Here is a 25,297-nt window from a genome sequence, read left to right on the forward strand (position 1 = left end):
ATGCATAGTTACAGCCATGCAGTGTAATGGCGATGTGAACTGGCTAAGACATTGCCCTTCTTGTATTTTAACCTGAAATTCGAAAGAGAATGGTGTCAAGCCCAAATTTCTTTCCCTCTAATTAGGGAAATCCCACTAGGGACTGAGGTGGTGATAAAAATTTGGATTCATTCACTTATGAAGACATAATAAAATTATAATTAGACCAACTCAGTCGCAGAAATACCAGGGCTATAGGTTGTTACAATCTTTCTTTTTTTTTTTTTTTTAATGTTTATTTATTTTTGAGAGACAGAGAGAGAGAGAGAGAGAGTGCGAGCTGGGTAGGGGCAGAGAGAGAGGGAGCACAGAATCTGAAACAGGCTGTAGGCTCTGAACTGTCAGCATAGTGTCCAAGGCAGGGCTCTAACTGATGACCCCTGCCGAAGTCGGTCGCTTAATTGACTGAGCCACCCAGGTGTCCCTCTTTCTTAAAAACACGAGTTTTCTTTTTCAAAGTATTATATAGAAAATTTACTTTATTTAAAAGTGTGTAAAATATGTCCCATAATATAAAATTCTAGACACATAGTAGATTTAAAAACAGCATAATGGAAAATATAAATATCCATTTTCTTTCCTTATATATATCTTTAGTGCACTTAAAGTCTTTAGGTTTACATTTCTCTTTAGTTTACAGTCTGATTCATACTTGCAGTAAAAACAAATATCATAGGTATACAGCAAAAAGTAAAAATTCCCTTCTCTCCATCTCCTCCTCAGATATTGGTAAATAAAATCCTTCCAAACTTTCAACCATACAAGTGTATTTTTGTTTTTTACATTCATGGTTTCACATTATAGGTGCTGTTCTGTAACGTACTTTTTCCACTGAACACTGTAATGGAAATTTTTCATGATAGTATGTTTAGAACTACTTCATTCTTTCTAATCATTGTATTATATTTCTTTATATGTCATTATCTATTTGGCCAGTTCCCTCATGAAGGCTATTCAAGGAGTTTGCAACATTTTACTGATAAAAACAACACTGCAACAACTACCCTGGCTGCTGGTTTATTACATTTACTTGCACATCCTTACAGTCCTCTCCTCCTTTGAAAAATCAGATTTTCAAAATGAAAGTTGGAGTATTAAAAATGACTAATGGAATATGTGGGTGATGTGTGTGAATTCAAAGGGAAAAAGACTATTTTATTAAGTTATATTCATGTCAACAAACTAGAAAACCATTTAAACTAACTCTTTTTAAGACTATGACTGAGTTGAGGGGATAGAGGAGTATCTAGATTAGGACTGCTCACTCCTTATGGAATTTTTTGAGGGCTCCACTCAATTCTTAAACACATCCTGTCTGCTCCATGCTCAGCGGCTGCCTGATGTATCCCAGTTCACTTTTCACTGTCAGTCTTGTTTGGCAGCAGGTGATAGACATTTTAAAAATTTAAGACGTTTCTAACAAAATGCCATCAGCCATAAGGAAGGAGCAGGGGTTGGTGGGCAGGGAGGTATGAGGGAGGGCAAATTTTCTTTCCATATTCTCAGCTTTGACAAGCCCCAAACTCCGTGTACAAGATATAGACGACATGATTCATTAGGGTATGGTCCCAGTACAGCTTGCCCTTTATTTTATGCTTGTGACCTTGTACTTTTGAACAACTGGTGGGTATTAGTTTTCCTTGGATACGTGGCTTTGATTATTACACTGTTCTTTTTTTTTTTTTTTTTTTAACATTTTTTATTTATTTCTGAGAGAGAGAGAGAGACAGTGTGAGCAGGGGAGGGTCAGAGAGAGAGAGACACAGACTCTGAAGCAGGCTCCAGGCTCTGAGCTAGCTGTTAGCACAGAGCCCGACGGGGGGCTCGAAGCCACGAACCGTGAGATCATGACCTGAGCTGAAGTCAGACACTTAACCAACTGAGCCACCCAGGAGCCCTTGATTACACTGTTCTTAAATACGGTTTTGCTTTTGCATAGTTACACAATTCTGTGCTCTTATTGACCTTCAAAAGAGGATATGACTACTTTAAAGTGGTTACATTACAGTGCTTTCCAAATTAAGTATTTCAATTAGAGGAGTCAATAATTTTAGATTGGGAGGGTAGATAGCTCTTGCTTTGGGAACGTGCTCATGAGTGACATGACTCTTGGATGGCTGATTTTACAAAAAGTGTGTGTAATAAAGTTCTGGGCGGTGAGTCTTAAGTCTTGACCGTGTCCAAAAAAGGAGAAGGAAATTCCAAAGTTTTCCTCTCCGCAGTGCAAAACCCACTGAATCAAGAAGGATGCAGTCAGGATGTTCGCCTTTCTTGTCAGCTTATTAGTGAATTCCCAAGACACCAGGCTGACTACTGCTGCTTCTGGCAAATGGTTTGAAGTATCCCTTTACAGACCAAAACAAGTGGTAAAGATCCCCAACTGGCTATTGTTATCTTCCCTCTAGTCAATAGATAGATAATAAATGGTTCCCATAGGATGTTCTCAGGTACTTTAATAACTGTGTTGTCCTTGATGGGTGTCCCACCCAGGTAGATTGGAAATTACTAGCTTACAACACAATTTCTCCTTGATTTTGTCCCAGGCTTCAGTAAAACTTAGCTAAGAAGACAGGAGTGAGCTTTAAAAAATATTGCCTCCCTAGTCTCCAAGCTACTTTTAATAAGACAGCCCTCCTCTCCTTCCTTAATTGTTCTTATCAGACCTTCCAAGAGGAGGCTTGCCATTACTGAATGCCACCAGCAGCCTGCAGGAGAAGAAATTATGCAGTGAGAGGGGAAGGACCCGGCACAAGTATTTCTTCTTCATAACTGGAAGAGGAGGAGGGAAAGTGAACAAGGGACAGAAACAAACCAATATGGTGCCAATAGTTTCCTACAGAGGGACTTATATTTTGGCAAGCCTATCTACTATGACTCACGTTTTCTTTTTAAAAAATAAACTGTGATGCCGATAATAGTAGTTTTTACACAAAAAAATAACATTCAAAGACACTTGTAATACTCCCTTTTCTACTGCTCTATCCATGCAGGTAAGTCTCCTGAACTGCGCTCAACGCAGGGTGGCCTCTACCTGAATGATTTGAATGCTTGTAGGCTACGCGTCGGCCACACACACAGGGGTGTGAATGTGAGCTGACTTACAGCTCTTCTCTGGAAGGTCCTTCCCGGTGGCACTGACACACGGACGTGTTATCATCTGGCTGAGCAACAAGTTCCATTCCATCACGTATTTCGGGTTTGCTGGACTGGCGCTCAGCATATTCCTGGAATGCGGGTGTGAAGGCAACTGAAAGATTAGTCCTCGCTTCATTCCACTGGACCCTCCCTCCCTACCCCACTCATGTCATCCTTTCTAGTGGCTGTGTGTCTTCAAAAAAATTTTTTTTAACATTTATTCCTGTTTGAGACACAGAGCACAAGCAGGGGAGGGGCAGAGAGAGGGAGACACAGAATCCAAACGCGACTCCAGGCTCTGAGTTCTGAGCTGTCAGCACAGAGCCTGATGAGGGGCTCAAACTCACAAACGGTGAGATCATGACCTGAGCCAAAGTCTGACGCTTAACGGACTGAGCCACCCAGGCGGCCCTGGTGGCTGTGTGTCTTGAGACTACAACCAAAGGTCTGGTTTTCTTCAGTCCCAGCTTTAGTTGTGACAGGGACTAAGTACAATATTTCATAATCTATCAAGGAACCCCAATCTACAATTTTCTGTGGGCGCAGGAAGCCTCCACAAAAGGAGGTCAAGCCAGGCTCCCCTGCTTGGAGTAACAGCACCTCTTGGCATTTATCCTCCACTGATGAATGAATAATTAAATTTGTTGAACACTCAAATCAACAAAGATGATATGCATTTCAAAATACAGTTGGCGTTCCCACACACCCTCCCCTTTAGGCTCATGGCCACGTATGTTGTGTAAATGGCTACAGCCCTGTGCAGTGTCCCTCTATGTGGGCCACTGACTGAAATATTCCTATAAATTAGACTTCCAGTACAGCGGTTCCATATACATTCGGCCGCACATTCCTGGCTGGGGGCCCAACCCAACAAAATACTGAAACGAGTACAGGAACCTAGATAATTTAGGGGGAGAAAAATCCTACTGTTTAAGTTACAGGCAGACCAGCAGAGGGCACACAAGTCAGTTAAGGGAAAGGCTGCTTTTAGTAAATAGTGTAATTCTTCATTTTTATTTTTCTATGAGAGAGTGATATCCCCAGGCATCTGAAGAAATGTACTTTCTTTCTGCCTGCAGAAAAATAAGTTTAGGTTAAAAACAAAAGCATTCTTTCTTTTTTTTTTTTCCTTCCTGGTGAGATTTGACTGCGTAAAAACACAAGACAGTTACTCAAGGAACCAACCCTTGCATTTCCATATTTTAGGCCTACAGTGTTAGAGCCATTAAAAATATATTTCATTTTGGAGCGCCTGGGTGGCTCAGTCTGTCAAGGGTCTGACTTTGGCTCGGTTCATGATCTCACAGTTTGCGGGTTTGAGCCCACGATGGGCTCTGTGCTGACAGCTCAGAGCATGGAGCCTGCTTCAAGATTCTGTGTCTGCCTCTCTGTCTCTGTCCCTCCCCCACTCACGCTCTGTCTCTCCCTCTCAAAAATAAACAAAACATTAAAATAATTTTAATAAATTATTTCATTTGTTTTCTATAGCAAGCAAAATATTTGCTTTCCATCCTATAGCATGATAGCAAAAGCCTGAATCTTAAGTAGTAAGAACAAAGAGGCAGACGCGTTGAGATGTTCATGATCTCTAGTCCAACCCCTTTACTGTCTAGATGAGGAAAGATGTTCTCTGAGGTTCAGAAAATATCTGAAGTAGGAATTCCATAAGGCATTTAATAAAAGATAGCACTGCCGAGGCCGGGGGAGCTTTCCATCTCTACCTGTCAGGGCTCGGTGCGCTTTTTTTCATAGTATTGAGTGGAGATAAAAATACAGGGGCCACAAAAAGACTGAGCACCGTTCCGATCTTTCCGTGGGCTGGTGCTCGGCCTGGCCGGAGTTCCACGGGCTGACTCCCTAACCCTCTGAAGAAGCCTGGGGCCCAGGCGCGGCCTGGGGTCCGGGGATGCTCGCCCCCCAGCAGGAGGGCCGCGCACGTACCTGGAGCACCTTGTAATAGTAGCAGTAAAGCCGGTGTGGCTGCAGGGCGTCCCTGGCGCTCCGCTGCCCTTCCTTTGCAATCTTCTCGGCTTCTTCGTCATTCTCCTGAAAGGTTTGGAAAAGAACACACACAGTAAATGAAAAGTACTTCCTGTAGGCCTAGCCACCCCTGAGTGTGAAGCCGGGTCGGTGTCGGGTTGAATGTGAACAGCATGGGAGACACGGACAGGACGAAAACAGCCTCAGACGGGGGCTCTGAAAAATAGACGAAGGGCTTTGCTAGACATCCCTGTTACACAGCAACGGTCATACATGTCTGGACCCTGTTCCACGGCCCAGAAGCTCCCCCCCAAGCCCCCCGCCAACGCTCCCCATACACGCACCCAACATGCAACCTCTCTTGTGACTCCGGTGCCGTCCTGACTCCCCAGGACATTTCGGGCTCATCCTCAGTTCCCACATCCTAGCCTCTCTGCTTGATATTAAAATGCAACCTGGAGTGGAATGAATCACTTTTCATGTTCTAACATCTCTTAAGAGCTCCATTTTAATCTGCAGCCAGAGCCCAAAGTCTAACCGATCACTGCCTGTGAAAGCCTATCTTACTGCTGTAATAGTAAATTCAGTCATTAGTCCCCACAGGCTGTTCCTTCAGTCCCGGGTCCAGTCAGCGCTCCTAGTTATACTTTTGGAAAATTGCTAATATTCTACTCTGCTGCCCAGGGTAAAAGTCATTGGCAAGCAACCCTTACTTTTTATGAAAGGTCACAAAAATGATTCTGCCTCGGCACCCAGTTATCTTCATAACCAAACACTGTTTCTCAGAACTTAGAAACAGAATGAAGTCTTATAATGGCAGGGTATATTTCGAGAGCTTCATAATAAAACATAACAAATTTTTAATACTTTTTCTTTAAAAAATATGACAAAAATCATACTTTATGGAAAACTTGTAATTCTTGGGACGCTGCATAGCATGCAACTATTGTGCCTTTTTCTAACTGGGTAAAAGAAAAGAGCATCGTAATTGCCTTCAATATCTTCTTGTGCACAAAACACTCTCACCCTGGGATTTTCAACCTGTGATTTGCATTTACTGTGTTTTTGTTTGTGTGCATATGCATGATGCCTTCAGAAAAATCTATATTCTATATAACTGTGATCATCTATATAATATATATAAAATATAATTCTATATAACACTGGATTTCAACTCTTCTAAAAATTCTGAAAAATGTTGATAAAGGGTACTAAAATGATCTTAATGTTGATTCTCCAGCTATTTCAAGGGAACAAAAGTTTCAGAAAATAACATTTCTTTGACTAAATTATGTCAAGTTAAGTTGCGTCATGATAGAACTCATGTAAATAATACTGGTAAGTTTATTATCGCCTCAAGAAATTAAAATCGCAGAAAGCATACCTTGGCCCACTTAATTTTCTCTAGTAAATCACTAAGATTTCTTTTAAATGGGACATAATGTTTCCAAGGTTTAAGAGCCATATAGAAATGTTCATAATATGTTGAGTCCTGCTTCAGAACCAAACTGTCGCCCAGCATGAGGTACGGATATCTATACGCAGCCACGGTCCCATCAACATTCACTTGATACTTGTACTGAAAGATTAAAACAAACATAAACAAAGAAGAAATTTAACAGCCATTTGCTTCATTCTGATTGTCATCAACACCTTAATACTAAATAAAAAGGAATTCTTTTTCATGTTCCAATTTCATTGTTTAAAAGTCTTAGACTTCATTTTGTAATTCACATTTTCTCTTTGTATTAAAATCATAAGCACCCTTTAGCATATCGATTTTAAGAAACACAATGCAATGGGACATCCGGGTGGCTGAGTCAGTTAAGTGTCAGACTCTCAATCTTGGCTCAGGTCATGAACTCACGGTTCACGAGTTTGAGCCCCATGTTGGGCTCTGCACTGGTAGCACAGAGCCTGCTTGGGATTTTCTCTTTCCCTCTCTCTGTCACTCACCCACTCACTCTTTTTCCCTCAAAATAGATAAACTTTAAAAAATCATAACAAAAAAGAAATAATGCATTTAAGGATAAGATGGTCAATAGTTTTAAGAAACAACTTAGGAACCAGGGATACCTTTTTCAACTCTATGTAATGGGGATTCAGATTTCTGTGACCAGGGAGAGAAATGTTTCAAAAGTTCTATGTTTGGGGCACCTGGGTGGCTCAGTTGGTTAAGTGTCGGACATCAGCTCGGGTCATGATCTCATGGCTCCTGAGACAGAGCCCCAGATCAGGCTCTGTGCTGACAGCTCAGAGCCTCAAACCTGCTTCCAGTTCTGTGTCTCCCTCTCTCGCTCGCACTCTACCTCTCTCTCAAAAATAAATAAACATTAAAAAAAATTTTTTTTTAAGTTCTAGGTTTATTAAAGATGACTACTGGTAACAATTTGCACTTTCATGTTTATTATTTCACTTGTTCCTTATACTACATAAGTATGAAAAAGGAAAGCGTTACCTCTAGAAAGCTCAGTCTTAGAGCTGAGCACAGAAACTTGGAGAAGTTCATAGACTAGAGTGATGGCTAGCGACACAATGTGTACTCTGTTTACATATTTGCTGGATTAATAAGCCTTGATTTACAATTCAAAATCACTTTTCATGGGAATTAAACCTCACTTATCATAATAATATGAAGCACATATTATCATTACCTCTCTTCACTCCCCCTTTTTTTACAAATGAGAAAACTGGTGTTCAGATAAATTTATAAACCTCTATTCTCTGAGTTCAAATCCAATGTTCTTTTCATTCTGTCACACTGAAATGAACAGGATGTACTCACAGATTTGGTAATTAATTTTTTCTTAAGTAATTGGAACCAAAGAGTTTTCTAGCCAGTCAGATTGTGCCATACTGTTTGCATCTCTATCCTTTGAACCTCCTGACAGTGCTCTGAGGGAGCGAGGCAGGCACCTCGCATGTTTAGGGGCGCTGAGAGATGAAGGTCCCCCAGTGAGTGACAGGCAGGATGCGGACCATAATCCCAGCTGCTATTTTACTTATATGGAATTTATACTCTTTCTGTTTACAACAAGATCACTTTATGTAAAAGCTATTTATATTCCTAGTTTATGAAACACATCTAAAAAAGAGAAAAACAGATAAATAATGCACTCAAAACCCCAGGTTAATCCTTGTATTCTACTTTGAGTACTAAATACAGTTCTGGCCATTGGGTAGATAAAACTAACAAAAACAAAAATAACAGAAAGGAAACCACAATGAATGCCGTAGTTCCTAATGCTTGGAAGGGAGAAAGTGTGGGTGTGCCAGCTCACAGGACCGGACACATCTGCCACCCGGTGATTGGGTAGACTTTCAGTACAAGTTCATCGCTTCATATCCATACAGGAAGACATAAATGCATACCTTAAAGAAATCAAAGAAACCTATCAATTTAGCTTTTCCAAGCTCCTTTTCTTTCTCTTGGAAAAAGAAATATCCTGTAATTCCTGCATCTAGGAGCTCTGGGTTTTCCTTGGACATCTGTACCAACTGGAGCCTCTCTTCTCGGCTATCTCTACCTCTGAAGAAAGCTTTCTCTGTTTTATTGATCCAGGAAGGCCCTAGAGGTTTGAAGCCATAAAAAAATACGATTATGAATTTGACATTTATAAAAATGGTAAGCATAATCATCTTTAATTTACCATTGTCATTTAAGATGTTAAAGCTCTTTTATCATCAACTCATCTTCTAAGATAAGCTGCTATTTGCAAAAAATATGGGATTGAGTATCTTCTTGAGATACTTTCCAGTTTAGATGATCAAAAACAGCCCTTGTATCTGCTGTATCACATAAAAGAATGCTCTAATTTCTCCAATTTGTCCACCTGTGACAGCTCACTCAAATACTGGAGTGTCTCTCGTATGATAGTGGGAGATATCCAAAATAACGTTGGATCAAGTTCAAAGCCAAAAACATTCAGCAACTTGGCCACTCACCCAGGCAGGCATTAGCTTCTTCCATCCTTTGTGCTTCAGAATAAAAAATGAGCTAGGCTTTTGTTCTTAGACTGGGTAACCAGAACAAACTATAGAACTAGGTAACCCACATCTTTAATCCATAGGTTGCTCAGAAATTTTGAGCACAACACTTTTGAATACAGGAAGATTGTCTAATATGCTCTGAAATGAAAATATATATATATGACTCAACTATATATGTGTGTGTAAATCTGCACGTGCGTGCGTGCGTGTGTGTTTGTGTGTGCGTGTTTTTTTCCTGAGAGGGAAATATTCTAAGAGTTAACTTAAATCTATTTCTATTATTCTAAAGAGAAGTCATTAGTTAACACCTGTTACTCTTCTAAGGGATAAATCGTAAAATGTAGAAACTGGGGAGGGTCACTCTCTAATATTTTAGTACACTTCTCAAGAATTCATTGTTATCAAATAAAAAGTCAGTTTTCGTCCCATGTTGTCTTTAGGTAGTTTGCAAAAAGCCTCTGGTCGCATCTGCTAAATAAGTCCACCAAATCACAATACACGTGAACAGAGTTTGTAAAGACAGGCAGGGTTAGGCAGGGTTTATTTTATTCGGGGAGTCTGGTTTAATAAAAAATTGTGCCATAAAATGTAAGGCCATCAATGGTGGTGGGGGAGGGGCAGAAGGAACAGGTTTTAAAGGATCAAACAAGGCAGAAGGAGGAAATGAGAAAACTCCTCACCACATGCTAGTGGTAGTAATACCCAAATGATACTGCTATCACAATTCTCTTACATTCACATATAATTTTATATTTTTCAAAATGTTCTCTGACTCCATCCAGCAATATAAAGGCACTGGAGTCAGAAGTAAGTGACAATTTTACCAAATATATTTTTTTAAATGCTATTTACAAATGACCATCTCAAAGGAGACCCAGTTATGGTAGGTCTAGATTTTACTAGTCCAACCCACAGGCCTAATTTTTGGATTAGAGGAATCCTACGCCGCCCTTTTTTTCTTGGTTAGAAAATAAGGACAATGGTTATTTCAGCATACCTTTATTCTCTCTGGTTGAACACTGCCTTTTATCTCTGTTTTTCTTTGAGAACAAACTTCAGTTTACCTGTATTTCCCTGAATAGAGAGGAGATCGTTTGTGACGCCCCTCATGGCCTCCAGTGTGGAGTGGGTGATGTCGTATGTTGGAAGGATAATATCTCGTGAATCCAGGGAGCCGCACCATGAAATGATAGGTAAAGGGCCAGGGGTTTCATTGACTTTTCGATGCTCCAGAGGCCAGTCTCCAAGGTTAATATAAAATTCTACATCGGGGAGAAGGACCTAAATAAACAAAAGAAGAAATATCAGTTCTGCAAAGACCTCAGTTTGGGGTTCTAAATACTTCTGCCCTTTGGCTTTTTAAAACATGTCTAATAAAAGTGAACATTTGAAAACAGCAGAGGAGAGAAGGATGCCTCTCAGTTGACAGCAGTATCAGAAAAGCAAGGGGGAGGATGGTCGATGGCAAATTCATGCAACCAGGAGTAAGCTGCTTCTGTTCAGAGGGGGCGTTTCAAATTGCTTGCTGTCAGGACACCTGGCTGGCTCAGTTGGTGGAGCGTGTGACTCTTGATCTTGGGGTCGTGAGTTTGAGCCCCATGTTGGGCAAAGACATTACTTAACAAAAATATAGATAAATTCTCAAAATTGCTTACTATTACAGCAGTGGACATGGTATAGAACGCTATGAATCAGGGGCTTCAAGAACTCTTTCTGTCAGCTGCCTGATAAAGAATCAACAAGGTTAGACTCCAGCCCTTGTTTTCCTTCAGTCTCAAACTCCCCCGGCACGTCTACCTTTGTTTCTGGAAACTGCTACTCCGTGGCCATCTCCGCAGCCAATGCCTTGGTTTAGGCTCTTCCCATCTCTTGCCTAGATTGGTGCAGTAGCGTCCTCACCAGGTGTTCTGATACAAGGCTCTCCCCACTCTGATCGGCTCTCACCTTGTTGCCTAGATGTCTAAAACCCAAATTAAGGTACTACAAGCTTAAGAGAACCTTAAGCCCACAGGACAAGATGTAAACTCTTTGGCTAGACACAGGCCTGTTATCTTCTTCCCGCTAAGCTGTAAACCTCACCTTCCGTCTGAGAAGGTGCCGGTCAACTTCAGGCTGCTCTCTGAAAATGCCAGCCACTCTCCTGTGCAATTCCCTTCCCACTTAGAATATTCTTTTCCTTCTTATTCACTTGGTGGACTCCTTTCTCATCCTTCCAACCCAGGCCTAATGTTACCTCCTCTATGACTCACCCGCTTCAGACATTTTCACCCCGGGCACCTACTTTTCTTACAAGCTACCACAATGAGGTACAACTATTTGTTTGTATCCAGATACCAGTCCAACTTTCAAATAACAAAAATAGGTCCCACCAGAGCAGGCCGCTCAGAGTCCAGAGATGAGTCTCATTTGTTTTGGATTTCTTCCCAGCCACTGTGCAAAGAACCCGGAACAAGAGGGAACAGGCATGGGACTACTCACTCACCCTGGTGCTTCCCTACTGTTGTTTATAAGCTCATTAATAAACTCCACACCAAAAAAAAAAATCACAATAATAAAATAAAATAAACCCTAAAACACTACAAACAAACAAACAAAAAACACAGAGCAACAACAACAAAAACTACACACCAGAAGTTCTCACTATAGGACAGGTTTCTCAGTCTCAGCAGTACTGACATTTCGGTCTGGGTAGTTGTTTCCTGGGGGGCAGCTCTGTGCGTTGTAGGATGCTGAGTGGTACCCGTGTTCTCCACCCACTAGGGTCTAGTCACAACCTCCAAGTCGTGGCAACCAAAACTGTCTCGAGACCTTGCCAAATGTCCTCTAAGAGGCAAATTAATCACTAGGAAAAACCACTGCTCTAGAGGCAGCAGCATGAGTATGAAGTGGGATACAGGGCGGGGTGGACTGGTGGGCAGTAGGCCAGGAAGAAAGCACCACCTTCATGATCAGGAACTTGCCATGTGCTCACACTGTGGGCGAGTGGGAGCGGGGAGGAGCCTGCTGTTTAAAATAGGAAGTGACTGCAGCCACACATTGAGCACACTTGGGAAAGTGTGTAACTCTTATCACCAAAGATGGCTTCTGGTTTAGAAAACTACCTTGACAGCCTTGGTGGTGGGAAGGGTAGAAAAATGCCCATCCTCGCCCTTCACTCTACATGGTCAGGAAGGAGGAAGAATAAAAGGCAATTTGAACTGCTCTGCTTAAGGGTTTTGCCCATGTGGGAAGAAGGGTTGAGTAGAGGGGAGTCGGAGGGAGTTGAGAAGTCTTCAGAAAGATAGAGGCCCAAGCATAGTCACTAAGAGCCAAGACCTTTAGTTCAATGACAGCCAGTGAGAAATTCCCAGAAAAAAGGTTGACGATGTCTGATTAACACAGTGTCTATTTTTATTTCCTTCTTTCTTTGTTTGTTTGAAGTGTATTTATTTATTTTAGGAGAGAGAACGTGAGCACAAGTTGGGGAGGGGCAGAGAGAGAGGGAGAGAGAGAGAATCCCAAGCAGGCTCTGCACCGTCAGCACGGAGCCGGATAGGGGGCTCGAACACACCAGCCATGAGATCATGACCTGAGCTGAAACCAAGAGTCTTAACTGACTCTTAACAAACTAGGCCACCAGCTCCCCCAGAGAGGTCTGTTTTTAAATGTTAAGGGTTTTGTTCGGCTGACTTTTACTATGCACTGGTACAAAATAACCTCTCTATTACTAGAACTGTCAACAAAACGTGCCATGCATACTATCTTTTAGAGGTGCTTAGGGTAAAACAAGGAAAAGTGATCTAAGTTCAAGTCATTTTGAGGCGATAAGAAACAGAAGAGCTGTAAAAAGTGAAATCTGAATGGGAGGAGGTATTCACCACAAACAGGGAACTACAAGAAGTGACTTTGAGGCTAAAAATGTCTGGGAGTCCCCAGAAACCTTGGGAGTTTTCTGTAGGGCCTACTTACCTGGGAGGGCGGCTCAACCCATTTAATTTAAATATTAAAGGAAAGAAAGATGCATAAAAGGGGAGAACTTATGAACAGTCAAGTGGCGGACACCTTGGCCGCACATTTCCAAGCCTGGAAGCCAGTTCCATCCTTTGCCATTGCTGTTCTAAGCATCGCAACGTTACAACTAAATAATTAAACTACAGTTGACCCTTCAACAATGCAAGGGTTAGAGATGCCAATCCCCACACAGTCTAAATTTCGTGTATAACTTTAGACTCGCCCAACACTTAGCAACTAATAGCCTACTGTTGACTGGCTATTAAGTTGGTTAACACATATTCTGTATGTTATATTATATACTGTGTTCTTCCAATAAAGTAAGCTAGAGACAATAAACTGTCATTAGGAAAGTCATAAGGAGGAGAAAATACACTTAGAGTACTGTACTGTGTTTAAAAAAAAAATCCATGTATAAGTGGACCCACATAGTTCAAATCCATGTTGTTTAAGGGTCAACTACATATTGTTTTTGAAACCGGTGAGTTCATTCTCATACCTTTCTTGCCAGTGACAGCAAAATCTCATCTGAGAACATTTTGAAGTCCGTGTATTTCCCTAAAGGTCTCCGGTAGATGCGGTTATTGAGAATCGTGTAATGGACGATGGCTCCCCTCTCATCCCCAAACCTTTTTGGAATTTCATTCAGCATCTGCTCGAGATTGACGCTGGGAAAAGAGGAGAAATCCTTTGCAATCTGTGGTTCCTTGGTTGGACAGGAAAGGGTTTTTTGCCAGGCCTGAGGATCCTCTTCCGGACACTCACAGTACTCGTGGTATACTGGTCCTAGGGAAGGCAAAACACGCATAATGCCACGCTCCGTTAAGAAGCACAACGCAGGGAGTGGTTTCTGCCCCTGATATGAACATGGGATGATTTCTTGGTGAATTCTAACATTATCCAGATGGGGATAATCTGCCCTGAACAAATCACTGGTGAAAGTTTGTCAGAGTCCTGTGCTTCCATTTCCCACCAACATCTTATATGACTCTATGTGACCTCTACAGCATATGCTCTCTCCCCATATAACCCACTCTCAGCCAACTAGCTGCTAAATTCAGTTCTGGGGAGTTATAAATGCCTGGAGAACGTAAAACAACTTACCTTTTAGCAAGGAAAAAGAATGTGTTCCTTTTTAGCATTATTATATAGTAAGGATGGTGATTTTTTTTTTTAAAGCCTTCTTTTTAAAAAAAATTTTTAATGTTTTATTTATTTCTGAGACAGAGAGACAGACAGACAGACAGACAGGCAGCATGAGCAAGGGAGGGTCAGAGAGAGAGGGAGATACAGAATCTGAAACAGTCTCCAGGCTCTGAACTGGCTGTCAGCACAGAGCCTGACTCGGGGCTCGAACCCACGAACCGTGAGATCATGACCTAAGCCAAAGTCAAACACTTAACTGACTGAGCTACCCAGGAGCCTCGGTAATTTTTTTTTTTTAAAGACAAGAATGAAAATCTCTCAATCTCGAAATCACTGAGTCCCTAAAATCACTTCCATCAGCATATCTCAAAGAAGAAATATGTAACCCAGGGGTACCTGGCAGTGTAGTTTTCTTTTTTGTTTTCTTCTTTTAAATTTTTTTAATTTGAAGGGGAGAGAGTGAGCATGAGCAGGGGAGGGGAAGAGAGAGAAAGATTTTCAAGCAGGCTCTGCACTGTTAGTACAGAGCGAGACACAAGGCTCAAACTCACAAATCATGAGATCATGACCTGGGCCGAAATCCAGAGCTGGATGCTTAACCCACTGAGCCACACAGGTGCCCCCTGGCAATGTAATTTGAAAGTACCCAGCTATAAGTATAAAACTTCTCTGAGGACTCACTTTAAAAAGAACTTTATACAAATTTTATATTTTACTTTAAAATATATCTATATATTTCACTTAACATAAAAGCAAATGATATGTGTTTCTTGAGGATTTCTACTTCAGACTAAGGTGACTAATATGCACTAACTCACACTTCTACCTGAAACTACCAAAAAAAGAGGCAAAATATATGAAACAATTTTTAATGCACTGGACATGAGGCAGTGAAGGACACTGAGTCTGAGAGACAGGAAGGGGACGAGGTAAGCCCTACAATTCCTAAGCCTACTGCCTAAGGGAGTTTCTGGGTAATGGAAACGGGGGGAGAAAAATAGGCAGAGCTCAGCAATCTCACTGAGTTGAGGGGACAGAACTGAGTGTCCAGGGAGAACAAGGCAGCTAGAATTTGTAGGGCATACTCTCAGAAAGGAGAGAACTATACAGAAAGAAAACTCCAGAGATCTGCAAGTGGTTTCCCCTCAAGTATTTAGGGTTCCTGAAGGATATATATAAGTGAGGAAAGGATCCAAGGAAGGGAAAGAACCAGCCAGAATGATTAGAGGCAACACTACCCACTGGTTGTACACGGTTGGAAACAGTGCCTGTTCAGACTGGAAGGCATCCTTATTTCTGAGGTTTGGGTAGACTAGGCAGAGAGATATTAGCTGAGTGATTAGGGAATAATAGTTATAGCCAAACCTGGCTCTGGTCTTGCCTAATGAGTTTTAAAAGCAAAATTTGAAAGGTTCAAACTATTCCCAAGTAACTTAACTGCATTCTAAAAAAAAAGCTCAAGAAGATGAGAAAGCGCCAAGAGATTAAAAACAAAACAAAACACTGGATACAATTAACGACACATTAGACATTGCAGAAGAGAAGATTAGTGAACTTAATGATGTAGTAATGGAAAGCAGAGAATAAGAAATGTAGGGGAAAAAAGAACTTTAAAAATGAAAGGAGCATCAATGAGCTATGGGATAATTTCAAGCCTGATATAGGGGGTAACTAATCCTTGGAGGAATTCTGGAGTAGAACAGAAAAAATATTGGAGCTATCACAGCCAAAAGCTTTCTGGATTCAATGAAATCTATAATCCCAAAGATCTAGGAAGCTCTGCAAATCCAAGCACAGGAAACATGAAGAAAACTACACCAAAGCACATAATAATCAAATTGTTTGAAACAGCCATTGGAGAGAAAACCTTCATTCAGCAGGACGGAGGAACAGAGATGGAAGTCAGCAGATTTATTGTTGGAAACAATGTAGGCAAGAACTAGTGGAATGACATCTTTAAAGTACTAAACGGAAGAAAAAACCTGTTAACCTACAACTCTATATTTAACAAAGATAACCTCTCAAAAATGAAGGCAAAATATAGACTTTTTCAGACACACAAAAGCTGAAAGAACTCATCACCAACATTCTCACACTGAAAGAAATGTTAACGGGAATCCTTGAGCCAAAGGCGAATGGTACTAGATAGAAATACAGATATGCCAAAGAACTAAGAGTGTTGGAAATGTTAACTGCCTCGGTGAATACACAAGATTTCGTTGCTTGCTATTTAAATTTCTTTACCTACTTTTCTGTCCCTCAAAATTCCAAGTTAAATTGAGCCCCAGGCGGGGCTCCTGGCTGGCTTAGAACAGGCGATTCTTGATCTTGGGGTCATGAGTTCAAGCCCCTAATTAGACGTGGAATTACTTAAATTGAGCTTCAGGAGGTATGCATGTTTACTCTGTTGTACATGACTTCAAGGTCTTCATAACCCACTTTAAAAGGCATTGGGTCTACACATATAAGGCTGGCTCTGGACTGTATAATAATCACTTACCTTTCAAAATATAGGGAGACTGAGCCACATGTTCATCACCATAAAGGACCTCTATCTTCAGCCCTTCATTGACCGTTTCATACATCCTGTATCGGACCAAAAATGTCCCATCATTCCTGTCCAAAGGTTTGGGGACATGAACTCGGACTCTCTCTTTAGCTGAAAGAGGTTTGATTACTACCTTGAATGGTGTTTGACCTGAAAGAAAAATATATATATAAGTAACTCCACTATTTCATGGTTATTTTGTCTTCCCAATTATTGGATAGGTGTCTCTATACCAAAGTTACCTTTTTCTGTACAATCAATTGTAAACAAAACAGTTTTAGTTTTAGTTTGAAAGGTCCTTGAGCCCAAGAATAATGTCTGTGAAAGCAATCTGACAAAATAAATGAACTATAATAAACATAGAGGATGTTGTAATAAAAAAGGTAAGAATTTAATGTGAAATTATTTAAAATGTTAGCCATTTACCTGAAATGCTGAAATGAAGCACATTAGTTATTGCTTTTGTGTTATTTCTCACTGGTTTTATTTTTACTTTTTAAAATGACTTTTTTAAAATGTTAATTTATTTTTGAGCGAGAGAGAGAGAGCATGAGCAGAGGAGGGGCAGAGAGAGAGAGAGAGAGGGAGAAACAGAATCTGAAGAAGGCTCCAGGCTCCGAGCTGCCAGTAGAGAACCCAATGCAGGGCTCGAACTCACAAACTGTGAGATCATGACCTGAGCCAAAGTCAGAGGCTCAACCAACTAAGCCACTCAGGTGGCCGTCTCACTTGGTTTTAGAAAGACAATGCAGTGTGGCAGACTGAAAATCAGGCAGGCAGAGCCTAGAAACTAGGAGGTAATTTCATTATTTTCTCCCCAAATAGGAAGCAGAAAAGTTTTGTCTCTTGATCAAAGAATCCTGTTCTCCATAAATTTATCATTTTAAATAAACAAAACAGATATAAGAGAAACATATTAATGACTGTGTGATCTTTGTGGAAAAAAATGGATTTATAGAAAAAAAAATCCAGCTCCAAATTGCTTCATTATTTTTAAATTCAAAGATTTGGACTAGAAACTGTCTTGTCTCTTCCAGCTATAAAATTGTCTCTGAAATGGCATTTAAACATCCCATTTCAATATTTATCTATATATATGTATATAGATAAAATAGATATATATGTATATAGATAAAATAGAGCCATCGGAAACACATATTTTAAATGTTCAGCTATTTTTATAGTAATCTTACATGGCTGTGTTATCGTTGGCATGACATTAGTGTTAGAATCAACACAAAATAACAATGGCCAAAACTGAAATAGAAGTAAGCAATTTTAACCTCATAAAAGAGAAAATGAGGGGCGCCTGGGTGGCTCAGTCAGTTAAGCATCCATCTTTGGCTCAGGTCACGATCTCACGGTTCACAAGTTCAAGCCCTGCATCAGGCTCTGTGCTGTCAGCACAGTCTCTGTCCATGTCCCCCCTGCCCCTCCCCTGCTGTGCTCTCTCTCTCTCTCTCTCTCAAAAGTTAATAAACATTAAAAGAGAGAGAGAGAGAGAGAGAGAAATGAAATGAGAAGAGGGTACTCTGAAATTGCTTCAGTGGAAAGAATGTGAATTCTCATTTGCCCCAGGCACTAACATACTGGAACAGACTTCAAGCTCAGTGTGAATTTTCCTATGTCAAATTCAAACTTTAAGAGAGAGACCGAATTAAGTGAGGCTTCAGGGACCATGGAAACCAAAGAAAGTTCTCATGATCAAAGTCTTGCATCACTAGAACCAGAGCTTTTGAAGACTTTTGATTTGGAAAGGAGTACTTTTCTTAAAATCACTTACTTAGCATTTATTATGTGCCAGTCCCTGAGCTGGAGATTTTCACTTGCATTTTCTACCTTCTTTATTTCCTTTCCTACAAGAACTCGTAAGGTGGATATCATCAGCCCCATTTTACAGATCGGGAAAACAAGACTCCAACAGGTTAAGTAACCTGCCCAAGGTCGCCTGTGTTGAGTAGCAGAGGCAGTACTGGACCATGGCCTGAATCCGCCTTCTTTCCAAGCCGGTCCCAAATCCACCTTGTCACACTATGTATGTTAGCATATTAGTCTGCAGAATTCAGACTTGGAGGAATAAACCCCCGAGCGCCTGGTCCGATGGAGTCACGACCTCCCCTATTGTTTAGGAAGATTATGAAGGCTCAACAGCTGGCATGTCAACCACATCTGGCCGAGGGAACACAGTGCCGGAAGGCCAAGCTGTTGTTTTGTCTTGAGGCTAAACGTAATCCTCCAAAAATGTCTGGCTGCCTGTTGACCATGGATGCTCTCCAGGAACTGACCGAAAACTGATGCTCGACAATCATATTATGGGAGATGTGATTCGACAGAAAGAGCACACATGATGTGTACTCTTGGCTCTGATGCTTAACGGCTATGGGGCCACAAGCAAAACATTTTAGCTTCACGGAGCCCTAGCTTCTTACGTGTAAACTGGAGAGAATAGTATCTATCCTTCTTATCTGACAAGACAATTAAGGAGAACAAATTAAACAGGGCACACTTTAATGCTACCCAAGTAGGAGGGAAGATTATTTTCTGGATATATTATTACTGGTGAAGGTAAAGGAGGGCTGAGTAGAAAGTGAGGATTTGTATCCAGCCGTGTAGACAAGTTCCACCTCCCCCACCGTTTCCTTGCTTTTCTCTACAGTACTTACTGAGCATCTCTGCCAGGCATTAGATCAGATGCTGGCAACGTAACAATGTTAACAGGTTTTGCCTATGTTTGTAATAGAAGGAAATACTGAGAAAGACTTAAGTCAGAAGGGAGGAAAAATAAAGATGAAATTAGCTCCTTCCCCTTTATTCAAGGTCATAGACCCTCTAATTTCTATCTTTGGATTCCAGTTTGAAATCCTTTGCTTTAGACCATTCAAGATCACATGTTTGTTATCTAGGGACCTGGAGGCACACAGCATAATAACAATATTCAGACAAGTATGACACTGTTAAATGGGAGTGATAATTATTAAAGGAATCTTGGTAAGTCTTACCAAGCGACCTTGGTAAGAAGGTCTACATCTGGAGAGGAAAACTGCCTCAAGGTTACTGGGTGGCTCAATTGGTTGAGTGCTCTTTTTTTTTTTTTTTAAAGCATTTTATTGCTATTTTTATTCACATTATATATTTTTTTATTTAAATTTTAGTTTACAGTATAATATTGGTTTCAAGAGTAAAATCAGTGATTCATCACTTAGAACAGTAAGTGCTCATCACAAGTGCCTCCTTAGTACCCATCACTCATATAGCCTATCTCCACCTGCCTCCCCCCAGCAACCCTCAGTTTATTCTCTGTCATTAGGAGTCTCTTGTGGTTTTTTTCCCTCTCTTTTCTCCCACCCCAACCCTATATGTTCATCTGTTTTGTTTCATAAATTCCACATGAGCGAAATCATATGGTATTTGTTTTTCTCTCATTAACTTATTTTGCTTAGCATACTACATTCTAGCTCCATCCACATTCATTGTAAAAGGCAAGATTTCATTCTTTTTAATGACTAATATTCCTTTATATGTATACACACACACACACACACACACACACACACGTACATACACACATACCACATCTTTATCCATTAGTCAGTTGATGGACATTTGGGCTCTCCCCATAGTTTGACTATTGTTGATAATGCAGCTATAAACATTGGGGTGAGTGTACCCCCTTTGAATCTGTATTTTTGTATTCTTTGGATAAATACTTAATACAGTAATTGCTGGATCATAAAGTAGTTCTAGTTTCAGTGTTTTGAGGAAACTCCATACTGTTTTCCAGAGTGGCTGCACAAGTATGCATTCCCACCAACAGTGTAAGAGGGTTCCCCTTTCTGTGCATCCTCAACAACACCTATTGTTTCTTGTGTTAATTTTAGTCATTCTGATCAGTGTGAGCTGATACAGATCATCGTGATTTTTATTTCCCTGATGATGAGCGATGTCAGACATCTTTTCATGTGTCTGTTAGCCATCTGGATGTCTTCTTTGTTAAAGTATCTATTCATATCTTCTGCCCATTTTTTCACTTGATTATTTGGGAGTGAGTGTTGAGTTTGCTAAATCCTTTCTAGATTTTGGATACTAACCCTTTATCAGATATGTCATTTGCAAATATCTTCTCCCATTCTGTAGACTGCCTTTTAGTTTTGCTGATTATCTCCTTCACTGTGCTTTTTATCTTGATGAAGTCCCACTAGTTCATTTTTGCTTTTGTTTCCCTTACCTCTGGTGACTTGTCTAGTGAGAGGTGGCTATATCCAAGGTCAAAGAGGTTGCTGCCTCTGTTCTCCTCTATACGTTTGATGGTTTCTTGTCTCACATTTAGGTCTTTCATTCATTTTGAATTTATTTTTGTGTATGGTATAAGAAAGTGGTCCAGTTACATTCTGCTGTATGTACCATCTAGTTTTCCCAACACCATTTGCTGAAGAGACTGTCATTTTTTCTTTTTTCCTTTGTCAAAGGTTGGTTTTGAGTCCATTTCTGGGTGTTCTATTCTGTTCCATTGACCTATGTGTCTGTTTTTGTGTCAGTACCATACTGTCTGGACGACTACACCTTTGTAATATAGCTTGAAATCTGAAATCATGATGCCTCCAGTTTTGCTTTTCTTTTTCAGGATACTTTTGGTTATTCAGGGTCTTCTGTGGTTCCATATAAATTTTAGGATTGTTTCTATCTCTATGAAAAATGCTACTGGTATTTCAATTGCATTAAATGTGTTGGTTGCTTTGGGTAATATAGACACTTTAACAATGTTTGCTCTTCCAATCCCTGACCATGGAATGCTTTTCCATTTCTGTGTCCTCTTCAGTTTCTTTCATAAGTGATCTATAGTTTCCAGAGTTAGATCTCTTACCTCTTTAGTTAGGTTTATCCCTAGGTATCTTATTGTTTTTCGTGCAATTAAAAATGGGATTGATTCCTTGATTTCTTTCTCTGCTGCTTGGTTACTGGTGTATAGCAATGCAACAGATTTCTGCATGTTGATTTTATATTCGGGAACTTTGCTAAATTCATGTATTCTAGAAATTTCCTGAGGGAGTCTTTCAAATTTTCTACACAGAGTACCATGTCATCCGCAAATAGTGACCGTTTGACTTCTTTCTTGTTAAATTGGATGATTTCTTTCTTTTTCTTGTTTGACTGCTAAGGCTAAGACTTCCAGCACTATTTTAAATAGTAATGGTGAGAGTGGACATCCTTGTCTTGTTCTGACCATAGGGAAAAGGCTCTCAGCATTTTCCCCATTGAGGATATTAGCTGTGGGTTTTTGTACATGGCCTTTATGATGCTGACGTATGCTCTATCTGTCCCTACTTTGTTGAGGGTTTTTATCAAGAACGGATGGTGGGGGCACCTGGTTGGCTCAGTCAGTTGAGCGTCTGACTTCAGCTCAGGTCACGATCTCATGGTTCGTGGACGCGAGCCCCACATCGGGCTCTGTGCTGACTGCCACCTCGGAGCCTGGAGCCTGCCTCAGATTCTGTATCTCCCTCTCTCTCTGACCCTCCCCTGCTCAAGCTGTCTCTCTCTCTCTCTCTCTCTCTGTCTCAGAAATAAACATTAAAATTTTTTAAAAGAAAAGAAAAGATGCTGTATTTTGTCAAATGTTTTTTTCTGCATCTATGGACAGGGTCATATCGTTCTTATTCTTTGATTAATGTGGTGTATCATGTTGATTTATTTATGAATATTGAACCAGCCCTGCAGCCCAGGAATAAATCCCACTTGATCATGGTGAATATTTCTTTTAATATACTGTTGAATTCGGTTTGCTAATATCTTCTTGAGAATTTTTGTATCCATGTTCCTTAGGAATATTGGCCTGTAATTCTCCTTTTTAGGGGGGTCTTTGGCCTGGGAATCAAGGTAATGCTGGCTTTGTAGAATGAATTTGGAAGTTTTCCTTCTATTTCTATTTTTTGGAACAGCTTGAGAAGAATAGGCATTAACTCTTCTTTAAATGTCTGGTAGAATTTGCTTGGGAGGCCATCTGGCCCAGGACTCTTGTTTGTTGGGAGATTCTTGATTACTGATTCAATATTTTTGCTGATTACGGGTCTGTTCAAATTCTCTGTGTCTTCCTGTTTCCATTTTGGTAGTTTGAGTTTCTAGGAATTTGTCCATTTCTTCCATATTGCCCAGTTTGTTGGCATATAATTTTTCATAGTATTCTCTAATAATCATTTGTATTTCTGTGGTGTTGGTTTTGGTCTCTTCTCTTTCATTCATGATTTTATCTATTTGGGTCCTTTCTCTTTTCTTTTGATGTCTGCCTAGCTAAATTTGCTATCATCAGTAATGATAATGTGGCAAGAATGTCTTGTATATAAATCTTTTGACCACATTTGGACCATTTTGTCAGGATAGATTCCTAGAAATCAGATTACTAGATTTTTTTTAATGTTTAGTTTTGAGAGAGAGACGGAGCACAAGTAGGGTTGGGGCAGAGAGAGAGTGAGACACAGAATCTGAAGCAGGCTCCGGGCTTTGAGGTATTGCCCCAGAGCCAGACGCAGGGCTTGAACCCACAAACCGTGAGATCACGACCTGAGCTGAAATAGGCCAGCTAACTGACTGAGCCATCCAGGTGCCCCTCAGGTTACCAGATTAAAGGGCATGGACACTGTTTGCAAATGACATCTTTTTAGAAATTGTATTTTCTAACTGTCGAACTTTATGTTTTGCACATTCAGTTTGTAAAGATTAAAGACTCTTGGTCCATTTGGAAACTTGCTTTCCAGAAACTTTTTAGCGATTTAGGCTGCCACCTGAAGGTCACAAAGGTCACTGTCTGAGTGTCTCCAGATGCTCTTAACAGCTTTGAGTATTACCACTTAAAAAAAGACTTTGCCAATATTTTTAGATTAAAAATTAGAATTTTATTTGAATGTATAGCTCTTTCATTAACAGTAAGATTAGCAGTATGTCATTTCGGATCATATAATTTTCTTTTTTCCTGTATAAATTAATTTTTCTTCACTTTTCCCTTTTCTTTCTAAAGCACCCCATTATAACATTATAAAATTAATTTTAGAAAATAAAGAACACGTTATCGTTTTCTACATTTCTATAGTTAACACCCATAGTGTAAGACTTCGAATCTGGGTTTAAGAATCTTTTATTCTGGGGCACCTGGGTGGCTCAGTCTGTTAGGAGACAAACTCTTGATTTCCATTCAGGTCATAATCTCACGATTTGTGAGTTCCAGCCCCAATCAACCTCTGTGCTGACAGTGTGGGGCCTGCTTGGGATCCTCTGTCTCTCTGCTGCTCTTTCTCAAAAATAAATATAAATAGGGGCGCCTGGGTGGCTCAGTTGGTGAGGCATCAGACTTGGGGTCAGGTCATGATCTCACAGTTAGTGAGTTTGAGCCCCATGACCTGCTCTGTGCTGACAGCTCAGAGCCGGGAGCTGCTTCGGAGTCTGTGTCTCCCTCTCTCTCTGCCCCTACCCAGCTCGCCCTCTATCTCTCTCTCTCAAAAATAAATAAACATTTAAAAATTAAAAAAAAAAAACACTGAAAGAAAAGAATTTTGTATTCTGATCCTTAGGGCCGTGGAACGTCTTTCTAAACACAAGCAGTCGCGGTTTCCCGCCAGCAGGAGGCGGTGCCGGGTTATTCGGTCTCTGTTGGCAAAACAGGGCGCCAGTTGGCTGAACAGAAATGAGACATAAATTAGCCAATCCTGACTGGCAACACCCGGAAATCCCCAGGACGGGTCGTGAGACGCCGCAGAGGCCAGACGTGAAGGAGAACGCGGGAGGGGCCTGGGGACGAGGCCCACCCTGCGGACGAGGTCCCACCCATTCCCGCAAGCTGCTGGGGACGGCTCCGAACTGTGAGAGGCGAACGCCCCGCGCGCACAGCGTCCCGGGGCAGGACCTGGGGTCCCAAGCCACCCGGCCCCGACCGCGGGACCCGAGGGTTTCGGGCGCTGCGGACGCACCGCGCGGGGGCGCTCCCGGCGTCAGAGCGGGGCGGCCTCCCGAGCGCCCCCGCGCGCCCGCGCCCGGAACGGCAGGGCCCGCGCCTCGCCTCGGTCAGGGCCCTGGGAGCCCGCGCCCGCCCGCCTTCGTTCGCTCACGCTCTCACTCAGCGGACGCGGCGGCGACGCCCTCCCCGCCGAGCGTCCGGGGAGGCGGGGGCGCAGCGGAGGCGGCCGCACCCGCGGGGAGGGGGGAGGGGGAGGACGCCGCGCCGGCGGGCGGCTCAACGCTACCTGGGGGCGAGCGAGTGAGGTTCAGGCCCTCCGAGTTCACGGCCTGCAGGTAGAAATAGCGCGCGGGCAGGACGACGCCCGCCCGCAGCCCGGGCCCCCACACCAGGCTCCGCGCCGCGCTCACCGGCGCCTCGGGGGCCCCGGCGGCCACGAGCAGGGCGAGCTGCAGCGGCAGCAGCGCGGCCCGCGGGAGGCGGCGCATGGTCGCCGGGCCCGGAGGTCAGCTCAGCGGCGGCGGAGG

The 25,297-nt window shown here is 41.7% G+C and overlaps 1 protein-coding gene across 2 annotated transcripts; it reads right to left on the reverse strand.

The window, feature by feature from the left end:
- Positions 1-1,868: 1,868 nt before the first annotated feature.
- Positions 1,869-25,297, reverse strand: POGLUT3 (protein O-glucosyltransferase 3). 2 transcript variants are annotated; one of them, XM_039229122.1, is made up of 9 exons: positions 25,057-25,297; positions 16,781-16,978; positions 13,634-13,920; positions 10,209-10,425; positions 8,527-8,723; positions 6,539-6,733; positions 5,116-5,220; positions 3,142-3,263; positions 1,869-2,744 (listed from the first exon to the last, which is right to left on the reverse strand). In XM_039229122.1, exons 1-9 carry the CDS (start codon positions 25,256-25,258, stop codon positions 2,684-2,686), a joined length of 1,584 nt encoding a protein of 527 aa, XP_039085053.1. In that variant the 5' UTR covers positions 25,259-25,297; the 3' UTR covers positions 1,869-2,683. The 2 variants fall into 2 exon arrangements, with proteins under 2 accessions (XP_039085053.1, XP_039085054.1); XM_039229123.1 differs by having other exon boundaries at positions 1,869-3,263.

This window comes from Hyaena hyaena, unplaced genomic scaffold, assembly GCF_003009895.1.
Source record: "Hyaena hyaena isolate Hyena2069 unplaced genomic scaffold, ASM300989v1 scaffold_36, whole genome shotgun sequence".
NCBI lineage: Eukaryota > Metazoa > Chordata > Mammalia > Carnivora > Hyaenidae > Hyaena > Hyaena hyaena.